The sequence below is a fragment of the Bos indicus x Bos taurus genome, chromosome 6, assembly GCF_003369695.1.
Source record: "Bos indicus x Bos taurus breed Angus x Brahman F1 hybrid chromosome 6, Bos_hybrid_MaternalHap_v2.0, whole genome shotgun sequence".
Lineage (NCBI taxonomy): Eukaryota > Metazoa > Chordata > Mammalia > Artiodactyla > Bovidae > Bos > Bos indicus x Bos taurus.
In genome coordinates, this window is record NC_040081.1 from 115726275 (window position 1) to 115738535 (window position 12261).

Genomic DNA, 12261 nt, shown 5'->3' on the forward strand with positions numbered 1-12261 from the left:
GGTCCTGATAACCAAGACCCCTGCTCGGAGGAAGATCCACCCGGGAACGGGTCACACTGGGGGAGGGGCGAAACTCAGGCTCCATCAGCCAAGCAGCGAGCTGAGAAATCACAAAAGCAAGTTACCCTGTGTTCAGCAGACTGCAGGGCGTAGTCACGGGCAGGCTGACTCCCAGGCGGAAGGAGGAGGGAGCAGGGGCTGACCTGCTGTCTGGCCTTCGCTCCCGTCTCTGCGATCACGGAGGGCTGCGGGCTGGGGGTGCTGGGGGGTTGCCAGGGCTGGGCAGTGGAGCCTGCCCTCTGTTCAGCCGCTGCCTTTATGGCCTCGGCTTAGTCTCCGGAGTAAAGCTCCTTCCTAAGACTGAGTCCACTGTCCTTAGCCCACAGCACTCCCCAGCCCCTTGTCTGTGGTCACCCCATCCCCCACATACACGCACACAGGGATTCAGGGGCCCGTCAGGGTGAGGGGGCCACACCCGGGGTGTCCGCTCACTCCGCTCTCCCCACAGCGGTCAGACCCGCAGCTGCTGGCACAGTTCTACCATGCAGACGAGGAGCTGAGCCAGGTGGCCGCCGAGCTGGACAGCCTGGACGGGCGGAAGGACCCCCAGCGCTGCACGCTGCTTGTCAGCCAGTTCCGTTCCTGCCAGGTGAGGGGCGGGGACAGCGGAGGGGGCCGGCGGGGAGCCGAGCTGGGGACGGGCAGAGCTGCTGAGGAGGGCTGGGCTCACGGGCCCCCTCCAGGGGAATGGGGGGGATGGAGGGCCTGCCGGGGCCTGCCCCAGAGCTGGCGGGTGGCGACCTCCCCACTGCAGGGTCCAGACTGACGGACGGTCCAGGCCGCCAGCTGGGAATTCCTACAGCTCAGCAAACACGGCTTCACCAGCCTGACGACTTCTATTCAAGAGTTCCAGAGCCTGCTTAGCCCGCCAGTCCGCACCTCTCCCCTTGGGGAGGTGGGGGCTTGGGCGTGCGACCCAGATCACAGGCGGGTAGGGTCCCCCAAGTGTTTCAAGCATCACGGTTCTTACGGGAGGAGCGCACCCTCCTCTGTCATCTCTCAGGAGGGGCCAAGGACTGGGGACCATGAGGGTCTCCCTCCTGGCTGGCCCCTGGACAGCCTGCTTCCCCAGCAGAGGATGGCCACAGTCCCTGCAGCTCACTGAGCCCTGCCAGGCAGGAGGCCACTCTCTGCCCCTCCACACCTGGCCCTGCTCTCCTGGCAGGGGGGCACTTGCTCCCTGGGACTCTTTGATCCCAAGCCCCCCCGGGCCTGCTCACTGCATGTTACACCGACGGACCAGGTGGGTGAAACTCAGCGGGCGCCTCACAGAACCTCGGCAGGAAAAGCAGAGAGGGAGGTCCGCCCTGGGACTGGATGCAGGCGAAGCAGCTTAAAAAAGGTGGAAGAAAGTCATAAAAATCGGCTAAAGTACCTCACACTCACACAGAAACACCAGAACCTTCCATGTCTCAGGCTCCCTGAGGACCTCCGTGTCAGGGTCCCCAAGGCCATCCCAGGTTCCAGCAGGAGGACGCGCAGGACTGGGCACATTGGTCCTCTCGGCTCCGATCCATCATAGCAAGAAGCTGCGAAGCAGAACCAGCGATGGGAGAAGGTCCAGTGGGGGAGTGGGGTCCAGGGGAGACAGGCCCCAGATTCCAGAATCCCGTCACGAGGACACACTGACCCACAGAGACACGTGTCCCTAGGGAAGCTTGTCACAGACTCAGAGCCGGGGTTCTCACTGGGGGGCCGGCCCTGCAGGTCCCTCTGCTGGGTAGACACTCAATCCAGCCCCAGGGAGGAGGGTGTGAGCACAGAAAGAGCACGGGGGCACAGGGAGCCCCCATCTGTGGGGGTGCTGGGGGCCCTCCCGACACCCCAGCTCCCGGACGCCAGCTCTGCACATGGGCCTCTTGGAGGACGGCAGTCAGGCCCGCTGGGAGGGCCTCTCTCTACACAACCGCATGGCCCCAAGTGTGGCTGAGGCCCCCCGGGCCCTGGCTCAGTACTCAGCTGCCCGCTCAGGAAACAGGACTTTGGCGGCTCAGGAAAGAGCCGCCAAAGTGAGCCTCCCTGTGCGAGCCACACCTTCACAGAGGCCCGGCATGGTCGCATGTAACTGGCCCGTTACTGCAGCGCCCCTCGTTGTCGGGGGCTCCTGCGGCAGTGAATTCCTACGAAGCTCAGCTGGTCACAGTGGGAAGTGATTTTCATCTCTAACATCTCCTGAAACAGGCATTTTGCCCTTTCTAGTTTTCATCGAGGTCTCATGTTCTGTTTGTCACGATGCCGTTGGTTCATTCCCTCCTTCGTTCTGCGGCGCTTACCCACAGAGGTGCCCCTCTGCAGAAGGCGGATGATGGCACGGGGGGCAGGCAGGCTCGAGGGGGATGGGGTGGGTGTCTCGCGGACCGCTGCAGTCAGGGAGGGATTTGGACAGAGGCCACACGCAGGGAGGGGTGCCGTGAGTGACCACAACACACGTGAGATAAAATGTGCCAGCCTGGCGGAGGGGCTGGCTGCAGCACGCCCTGCCGGGCCCCCGCGTGGCCTTGACTTTTAGAGCCCCGTCACCCTGGGGGGATCACCCAGCTCCAGATTTAGCTGGTCCTCAGTCCAGGTGGCTTGGTGGTGAGGAATCCATCTGCCAATGCAGGAGATGCGGGTTCGATCCCTGGGTTGGGAAGATCCCCTGCAGGAGGGAATGGCAGCCCACTGCAGTCTTCTTGCCAGGAGAATCCTATGGACAGAGGAGCCTGGAGGGCTGCAGTCCATGGGGTTGCAGAGTCGGACACGACTGAGCAGACACATGCTTGCTCTTCCCCGCCCCCGATGTTCCCAGCATCCCTGCATCAGTTCCCGGAGCATGTGGACGCCCCCAGAAGTGCCCGGAGGTCACGGCTTTCTCAGCCATGGGCGGGGGCTCGGCCCCTTGCCCGGGGTGCCTCAGGCTTCCCAGGTCCATCACACCAGGTGCCTGCACTCAGCGGGGGCGTCTGTGCAGAGCCCGCAGGGCAGCACCAGCCCAGCCTGGTTCTGCTTCCTGGGGGGGCCTGGGGGTCACATTTTCCTAATTCTTTACAAGCCTGCTCATTTTTATATTGGATGCCTGGCACTGGGAATTCTACCTTGCTGGTAGCTGAATATTTTTGTGTTTTTTGGAGCTTTATTTTGTAATACAGTTTTGTTGCTTGGAAATGATTTGATCCTTTGGGGTCTTGTTTTTTTTTTTTTTTTTTAAGATGTCATGCAGGTTCAGAGCTCTGTTTAGTCTGGGGCTAAGAAGAATTGGTACCGAGTACACCTGGGTATTACTCAATGCCCTGTGATCTGTGAGCATTTCTATGCTGTGGGCCCTGTGTCCAGCTGGACACTCAGGGAGGGGCCTCCCCGAGACTGTCTCCCCAGGCAGCTCGCTCATCTCTGCTACTCTGTCCTCTGGATTCTGGTGGCCTTGGCTTCCCCAGACTCTCGGTTCTGTCTCTTCAATGAGGGCGTTTGCTGGGTTCCACCTGGTCCCCTCTGTCTGTGCCAGGACCCAAGAATTTCCATCCAGGCGGTGAGCTGCACAGTCACAGCTCCCGCCACATCCATTTCTCTTCTCTCTGGGATCACACGTCGCCTGATGTCCAGTGTCTGGAGAATCCTTGTCTTGTTTCCATCATTATCGTTTGAGGAGGTAGTTTTCATTCCTGTTACTCCATTCTTGGCTGGAATCGGATGTCCCAGTAAGTATCCCGTGAGGGACACTGCTTTAGCTCTGAGGACCCATCAGCGTCCCTGGGTCCCTCGGTGGCTATTTGCTGGGACGTCCTCAGGCAGCTCCTGTCCTGGGCTGGGCAGTGGGGAGCATCCCCACTAAAAGGCCCCACAACTCTGGGCGAGGGCTTGGCTCGCTGGCCCACGACTCTGGGTGAGGGCTTGGCTCCCTGGCCCACGACGCTGGGCGAGGGCTTGGCTCCCTGACCCGCAGGGCACTTGCTGTTAGTTTTGACATTAGTTTCTTGTGAGTTTGTTGAATCGTGAGAAAGGGACCTGCCCACCCAGAAAACCTTTTAAAAAGAGCTGACAGTGAGACGGCTCAGTGATGGTTGGGTTTTATTTTCACATTTTGTGCAATTCTGCTTATGGTGCAGAATTCCCTTCAGAGTTTAGCGCATCACCTGTTTGCATTAGAAAGTCGCGCTTCCTGCTCATGGCTACTGCCTGAGGAAAACTCGAGCTCGAGCCTCAGGGGTGGGGAGGGCTGTTGAGACAAAACCGCCCAGGGCGGGACTGTCAGTCAGAGCCGTCTCTCTGGAAACCAATTTGGTGAATGGGATCGGAGCCTGTGCACGCAGCTCACACTCGGCTTTGTCACGCTGCCTCTAGGCGTGGCTTCTGAGGGACCAGCCCGAAGTGCAGCGTCAGGCGTCAGGCGCCGCGGTGGCATTCACGGAAAATTAGAAGTGTCTGAGGGTCCAGCAGAGGAGGGAGCAGGGAGCTGGGATCCCACGAGGCTCCCCACCACAAGCTGGATTTGTGGGAAGTCATAATGACGTGTCCCAGCAGTAAGCGACAGCAGCAGCGTGCAGAATTACACGCACGGACTATCCCGGCTGACGGGACAAGAACAGGGAGCAGGCGTGCCACCTGCGGCCTCTGTGCCAAGGACACTCCCGCCCCACCACTTGCCCGCTTCCCAGTTCCTGGGATGGATGTGCATGCATTTCACCCTTAGCAAATCACAAAGAAATGAAATTTTCAACATTCCCGTAATTCTACTGAATGAATGGTACATGTATACAGAACAGGACAATTTTGAGAAAAGAGTGGGATGTCACCTAAGATTCAGTAGAGCAGGTTTGAGGAGGCTGGGCTACAGGTCAAGCCTTAGTGACGTCCATCCGACAGCAGGTCTTGCCCGACCCTGTTGCCCTCAAGCCCAGGATGACGCAGGCTGAGAATGTCAATCAAAGAAGCACAGAGAGCGGACACTGAGGAGCCTCTTTCAGAGCGTCTGTCCACCCGGCTCCGTTCAGTCGCTCAGTCGTGTCTGACTCTTCGTAACCCCGCGGACTGCAGCAGGCCAGGCTTCCCTGTCCATCGCCAACTCCCAGAGCTTGCTCACACTCAGGTCCATCGAGTCAGTGATACCATCCAACCATCTCATCTTCTGTCGTCCCCTTCTCCTCCTGTCCCCAATCTTTCCTAGAATCATGGTCTTTTCTGAGGAGTCCGTTCTTCGCATCGGGTGGCCAAAGAATTGGAGTAACAGCTTTAGCATCAGTCCTTCCAATGGATATTCAGGACTGGTCTCCTTTAGAATGGACTGGTTGGATCTCCTTGCAGTCCATGGGACTCTCAAGAGTCTTCTCCAACACCACAGTTCAAAAGCATCAATTCTTTGGCGCTCAGCTTTCTTTATGGTCCAACTCTCACATCCATACATGACCACTGGAAAAACCATAGCTTGGACTAGACAGACCTTTGTTGGCAAAGTAGTGTCTCTGCTTTTTAATATGCTGTCTAGATTGGTCATAACTTTTCTTCCAAGGAGCAAGTGTCGTTTAATGTCATGGCTGCAGTCACCATCTGCAGTGATTTAGGAGCCAAAAAAAGTAAAGTCTGTCACTGTTTCCATTGTTTCTCCATCTGTTTGCCATGAAGTGATGGGCCCAGATGCTGTGATCTTCGTTTTCTGAATGCTGAGTTTTAAGGCAATTTTTTCACTCTCCTCTTTTCACTTTCATCAAGAGGCTCTTTAGTTCCTCTTCACTTTCTGCCATAAGTGAGGTGTCATCTGCATATCTGAGGTTATTGATATTTCTCCCGGCAATCTTGATTCCAGCTTGTGATTCATCCAGCCCAGCGTTTCTCATGATGTACTCTGCATTTAAGTTAAATAAGCAGGGTGACAATATACAGCCTTGACGTACTCCTTTCCGAATTTGGAACCAGTCTATTGTTCCATGTTCGGTTCTAACTGTTGCTTCTTGACCTGCATAGAAATTTCTCAGGAGGCAGGTCAGGTGGTCTGGTATTCTCATCTCTTTTAAAAATTTTCCACAGTTTGTTGTGATCTACACAGTCAAAGGTTTTGGCGTAATCAATGAAGCAGATGTTTTTCTGGAATTCTCTTGCTTTTTCTATGATCCAGTGAATGTTGGCACTGTGATCTCTGGTTCCTCTGCCTTTTCTAAATCCAGCTTGAACATCTGAAAGTTCATGGTTCATATACTGTTGAAGTCTTGCTTGGAGAATTTTGAGCATTACTTTGCTATCGTGTGAGATGAGTGCAATTGTGCAGTAGTTTGAACATTCTTTGGCATTGCCTTTCTTTGGGATTGGAATGAAAACTGACATTTTTCAGTCCTGTGGCCACAGCTGAGTTTTCCAAATTTGCTGGCATATTGAGTGCAGCACTTCCACAGCATCATCTTTTAGGACTTGAAATAGCTCAGCTGGAATTCCACCTTTACTAGCTTTGTTTGTAGTGATGCTTCCTAAGGCCCACTTGACTTAGCATACCAGGATGTCTGGCTCGAGGTGAGTGATCACACCATCATGGTTACCTGGGTCATTAAGATCTTTTTTGTACAGTTCTTCTGTGTATTTTTGCCACCTCTTCTTAACATTTGCTGCTTCTGTTAGGTCTATACCGTTTCTATTCTTTATTTTGCCCATCTGCTTCCCTGGTAGCTCAGTTGGTAAAGAATCTGCCTGCAATGCAGGATACCCCAGTTTGATTCCTGGGTTGGGAAGATCCACTGGAGAAGAGATAGGCTCCCCGCTCCAGTATTCTTGGACTTCCCTCGTGGCTCATCTGGTAAAGAATCCGCCGGCAGTGAGGGAGACCTGGGTTCGATCCCTGGGTTGGGAAGATCCCCTGGAGAAGGCAAAGGCTACCCACTCCAGTGTTCTGGCCTGGAGAATTCCATGCACTATATAGTCCGTGGGGTCGCAAAGAGTCAGACACAAGTGAATGACTTTCACTTTCACTTTTGCATGAAATGTTCCCTTGGTATCTCTAATTTTCTTGAAGAGAAAATTCTAGTCTTTCCCATCTCTAGTCTTTGCCTTCTATTGTTTTCCTCTATTTCTTTGCAATGATCACTGACGAAGGCTTTCTTATCTCTCCTTGCTATTCTTTGGAACTCTGCATTCAGATGGGTATATCTTTTCTTTTCTCCTTTGCCTTCCGCCTCTCTTCTTTTCTCAGCTATTTGTAAGGCCTCTTCAGACAACCAGTTTGTATTTTTGCATTTCTTTTTCTTGGGGATGGTTTTGATCACTGCCTCCTGTACGATGTCACAAATCTCCGTCTGTAGTTCTTCAGGCACTGTATCAGATCTAATCCCTTGAATCTATTTGTCACTTCCACTGTATAATCATAAGGGATTTGATTTAGGTCGTACCTGAACGGTCTAGTGGTTTTCCTTACTTTCTTCAATTTAAGCCTGAATTTGGCAATAAGGAGCTCATGATCTGAGCAACAGTCAGTTCCTGGTCTTGTTTTTGCTGACTGTGTAGAGCTTCTCTATCTTCACCTTTAAAGAATATGATCAATCTGATTTCAGTGTTGACCATCCGGTGAGGTCCGTGTGTGGAGTTGTCTCTTGTGTCGTTGGCAGAGGGTGTTTGCTATGACCAGTGCGTTCTCTTGGCAAAACTGTTAGCCTTTGCCCTACTTCGTTTTGTACTCCAAGGCCAAACTTGCCCGTTATTCCAGGTATCTCTTGACTTCCTGCTTTTGCATTCTAGTCCCCTGTGATGACAAGGACATCTTTTTTTGGTGTTAGTTCTAGAAGATCTTTTAGATCCTCACAGAAGTGTTCAGCTTCAGCTTCTTTGGCATTAGTGGTTGGGCCACAGACGTGAATCACTGTGATATTGAATGGTTTGCCTTGGAAACGAACAGAGATCATTCTTTTGTTTTTGAGATTGCACCCAAGTACTGCGTCTTGGACTCTTTTGTTGACTGTAATGGCTACTCCATTTCTTCTAAGGGATTCCTGCCCACAGTAGTAGATATAAGAGTCATCTGAGTTAAACTCACCCATTCCAGTCCATTTTAGTTCACTGATTCCTAAAATGTCAATGTTCACTCTCTCCATCTCCTGCTTGATTACTTCTAATCTGCCTTGATTCATGGACCTAACATTCCAGGTTCCTATGCAATTTTGCTCTTTACAGTGTCGGACTTTACTTCCATCACCAGTCACACCCCCAACTGGGTGTTGTTTTCTCTTTGGCTCCGTCTGTTCATTCTTTCTGGAGTTATTTCTCCACTTTTCTCCAGTAGCATATTGGGCACCTACCCACCATCTGTCCACCCAGGAATTCCATTTCTCCAGCTCTGTCCTCAGAAGTGTGTGCATAGGTGTTCAGAGAGACACTTGGGACCGTCACCATGGCTGAGGCTGCAGGGAGCTGAGGGTGGGTTCACAGGGGGCGGTTCGGCCATCACAGAGGGCGCCGCACCGTACCCGTGGGGACTGACGTGGGAAGTGCCGGGGCCCTGTGGTGGGCACACTAGATACCTGGCCGTGCGGAAGGGGAGGCAGGCGGGTGGTCCTCCCTGGGTGCTTCTGGGAAGGTTGGGCTCCTTGCAGCGCGAGCCAAGCAGGCCCCCAGGTGCTGCCACGTGGCCACGTGACCTCCCGGCACACCGGGCTTGCTTCTCAGATTTGCCGAGCGGTCCTGCCAGGCCGCCCGCCGGCACTGCGTCCCAGCGCCCTTTCTGCTTCTGTTTCAGGACAACGTGCTGAACATCATTAACCAGATTATGGACGCGTGCATCCCCCAGGACCGAGCCCCGCGGGACTTCTGCGTCAAGTTCCCTGAGGAGATCCGCCATGACAACCTGGCCGGCCAGCTGTGGTTCGGCGCCGAGGTAGCCCAGCTGTCCCTCCGTGACTGGCCCCCGTGGGCACCTACAGGCGCAGGGCATCTCCTCTCCCACGGGTGGCGGACGGTACTGAACCTGCTCCCCTGAAACTACACACGCAAATACAGACACGAGGTTTCACATGTGATTTCTATGAGGCTCTCAGGCCCCCAGACATGTGAAACTGGTTCTCTGCTACAGTAACGCTAATACTCAGACAGCACTGCCCCCGCCAAGGGGCTGTTTACTCCTGCCCGGGCTGGGGGAGCTGCCCCCAGCCCACGCTGCCACCACCACTCACGTGGCCCCTCAAATCTTGGTCTTCAGCTCCCGAGGAGGCGCCTGAGGCTCTGGAGGGAGGTGCTCCCCCACCCCAGGCAGGACCAGCCTCGCTCTGGGCAGCGGTGTCCATGGGAGCCCCTTGCCTGGCCCCTCTCTTAGGACGCTAGCACATGCCGTCCCCCCGCCAGCTCTCCAGGACTCCCATGCCCCCATTTCTCTGCACGCTGCCGGCCCTGGGCCCGCCTGCTCCCCCATCTCAGTCTGTCCCAACCCGCTCCTCCGAACCGCCTGGCTGCAGTGTCCCCACTGGGGATGGCTCCAGATGGTGGGGGTGGCCCCGGGCAGGCTGTCTCTTCCCCCAGCCTCAGTTTTTACCTCTGCAAAGTGGGTCCCGAGGGCGGGGGCAGCTGTGGGGGCTCTGAGGCGAAGCAGGGAAGCTTTGTGGACACCAGGTGTCTGCATCTTAGAAAGGTTGGGGGATCTTGGGGAGCCGGAGGCAGCTCCCCGGCAGTGGGCTTGGGCGAGAGCAAGAGTGGGGTGTCTGAGGGGTGTCTGTGGGGCGGGGTGGAGGGGGAGGAGACAGGGGTCACATGCCCAGGAGGGCCCGGCAGAGCCCCAAACCCAAGGGCATTTGTTATCATGACTGTGATTGCTGGGCATCTAAGAGAAATCAGGAGGGAGCCGGTGCCCAGAGAGGAGGCGGCGGAAGGGGAGAGGAGGAGGGGGGAGGGGAGAGGAGGAGAGGGGACGGGGAGAGGAGGGGGGGGAGGGGAGAAGAGGAGGCGGGGAGGGTCTCAGGGATGAGAGTAGGGGGTAGAGTCTCGCGGATGAGAGGCGGGGGGAGGGGTCTAGGGGATGGGAGGCGGGGAGGGTCTCGGGGAGGCCACGCCCCCCACCCCAGACCTGTGGCCGCGGCCTCCTGGGGCACGAGGAGTGGCCTGTCCTGGTGTCACTGGGGTGGTGCGTGCTCCGTGGGCGGGCTGCCCTGACCCCTTCGCCGCCTGCAGTGCCTGGCCGCCGGCTCCATCATCATGAACCGTGAGCTGGAGAGCATGGCTATGCGGCCGCTGGCCAAGGAGCTGACCCGGAGCCTGGAGGACGTGCGAGGGGCCCTGCGCGACCAGGCGCTGCGGGACCTCAACACCTACACGGAGAAGATGCGGGACGCGCTCCGGCACTTCGACGTGCTGTTCGCAGAGTTCGAGCTGAGGTGACCGGAGGCCGCCCGCGAGGGGTCGCGGCCGTGGCCTGCTGGTGGGGGACCCGGCCGTCTGTAGCCGAAGATTCCTCGAAGGGAGGCGCCCTCCCCGGCTGGCTGGTTGCGGGAGTCAGGGGTGGATGGGGGTGGGCACGGCGAGGGGAGGGGCCAGGGCAGGCGGAAGGACGCAGGGACACCCCAGGTCCCGCCCTCGCTTCTGCCCCTGGCGACCCCCCAGCGGTGAAGCCCCCCGGGCGGTCCTGTAGATGCAGGTCACCCACCGCCCCCTCCCCACCCAGCGCGTCTTTGGGCTCGCACCTGGGACACCACCGAGCCCGGATGAGGTGGCCACTAGGGTCCTGCTGGGCCCCCAGCTCCACTAAGTACGGGGAGCCCCTCCAGCTAAGCGGGTCTGCCCTCCCCCTCCACCAGCAGCAGACGACAGGGCAGGGCCCCCTTCACCCGCCTCCCCACCCACAAGGGCTCTGGAGGTCCCGGGACTGTGGGGACTGGGCTGCAAGATGTCCACAGAAACAGACATGCTTGGGGTGCAGGAGACCCAGGAGGCCCAATGCCCGTCCACCGCTGTGCGGGTTAGCAGAAACTGCCCGACTTGTGATGGTGGGCGGAGGAGGAAGTCACATGGTTCCAGATGGTTCTCTAGGGAGCGGGGCCCACATATGAGCTTTCTGCCTTTCTCCCTGCCTGTCTGCTCCAGATTTCCCCAAGTGAGCTTTTATTACAAGAAAGGCTGGTTAGTCACTTAGGAGGAGGGGAAACCGTTCTCACCTGGGGAACGGGCCTGGATGCACAAGGCTACTCCCTCGTTCCCTCGAGGCAGGGGGGCCCTCTCGGAATGAGCAGTGGCGGCTCCAGGCCGGCGCCGCCCAAGGAGGGAGGAGCTTCGGCTGAAAACAGGAGCGGTGATGTGGGGCCCTGTGCTGTGAGCGCCTGAGAGGCGGCAGGGGGCTGCAGTCAGAGGGACCCCGTTTGGTTGTCCGTTAAGACCTTCAGGGCTCGGGGACATGGCCGGGCGCCTGGGGGTGGCCCTCACCCCGTCCCTCTGCCCGCAGCTACGTGTCGGCCATGGTGCCCGTGAAGTCCCCCCGGGAGTACTATGTGCAGCAGGAGGTCATCGTGCTGTTCTGCGAGACGGTGGAGAGGTGAGGCCCCTGTGACCCGGGGGCCCAGTCCTCGCGCCTCCCCGGCCTGGGGGACGGCTGTACCCGGGAAGGGCACCATGTCCGTGCGCCTCGTCCACCAGCCCTGGCTGCCCACCCCAGTCCCAACAGTCCTGTTTCTCTGGGCCCGGAGGGTCGGTCCCGCAGGTGAAGCTCGAAGGGTCTGGGGGGCTCCAGGCTCAGCCCGAGGAGCCAGGCTCCTCACCTCCTCACCCTTCTCCCACTCCTCACATTCCCACCTCCTCACTTCCTGTCCTCCACTCCTCTTCCGTCAGGCCAGGATGGAGCCCTTGTAGGCTGGGTTTCAGGGGTGATTCATCGGTAATCTAAGCATGCCTTGTTTGGGGGCAGGGGTCAGAGCTGAAGTCAGGTTTTATGAATAGACTAAGATCGAACCTGGAACATTCCTCGTATTTGACTAGTGCTTCGCTGGCAGGTAAGTTTTGAACTTGCCTAATACCACATCATTGGAGAAGGAAGTGGCACCCCACTCCAGTAGTCTTGCCTGGAGAATCCCATGGACAGAGGAGCCTGGTGGGCTACGGTCCATGGGGTCGCTAGGAGTCGGACACGACTGAGCGACTTCACTTTCACTTTTCACTTTCATGCACTGGAGAAGGAAATGGCATCCCACTCCAGTGTTCTTGCCTGGAGAATCCCAGGGACGGTGGAGCTTGATGGGCTGCCGTCTATGGCACAGAGTTGGACACGACTGAAGTGACTTA

General features: G+C 57.1%; 1 protein-coding gene across 2 annotated transcripts in view; it reads left to right on the forward strand.

The window, feature by feature from the left end:
- ZFYVE28 (zinc finger FYVE-type containing 28) overlaps positions 1-12261 on the forward strand; it is a 98869-nt gene that overhangs the window by 45000 nt on the left and 41608 nt on the right. For both annotated transcript variants that reach the window (XM_027545337.1, XM_027545336.1), the window contains exons 2-5: positions 509-649; positions 8744-8881; positions 10165-10367; positions 11429-11518. In XM_027545337.1, the coding sequence (XP_027401138.1) occupies positions 509-649; positions 8744-8881; positions 10165-10367; positions 11429-11518 (572 nt within the window). The remainder of the gene's footprint in view (positions 1-508; positions 650-8743; positions 8882-10164; positions 10368-11428; positions 11519-12261) is intronic.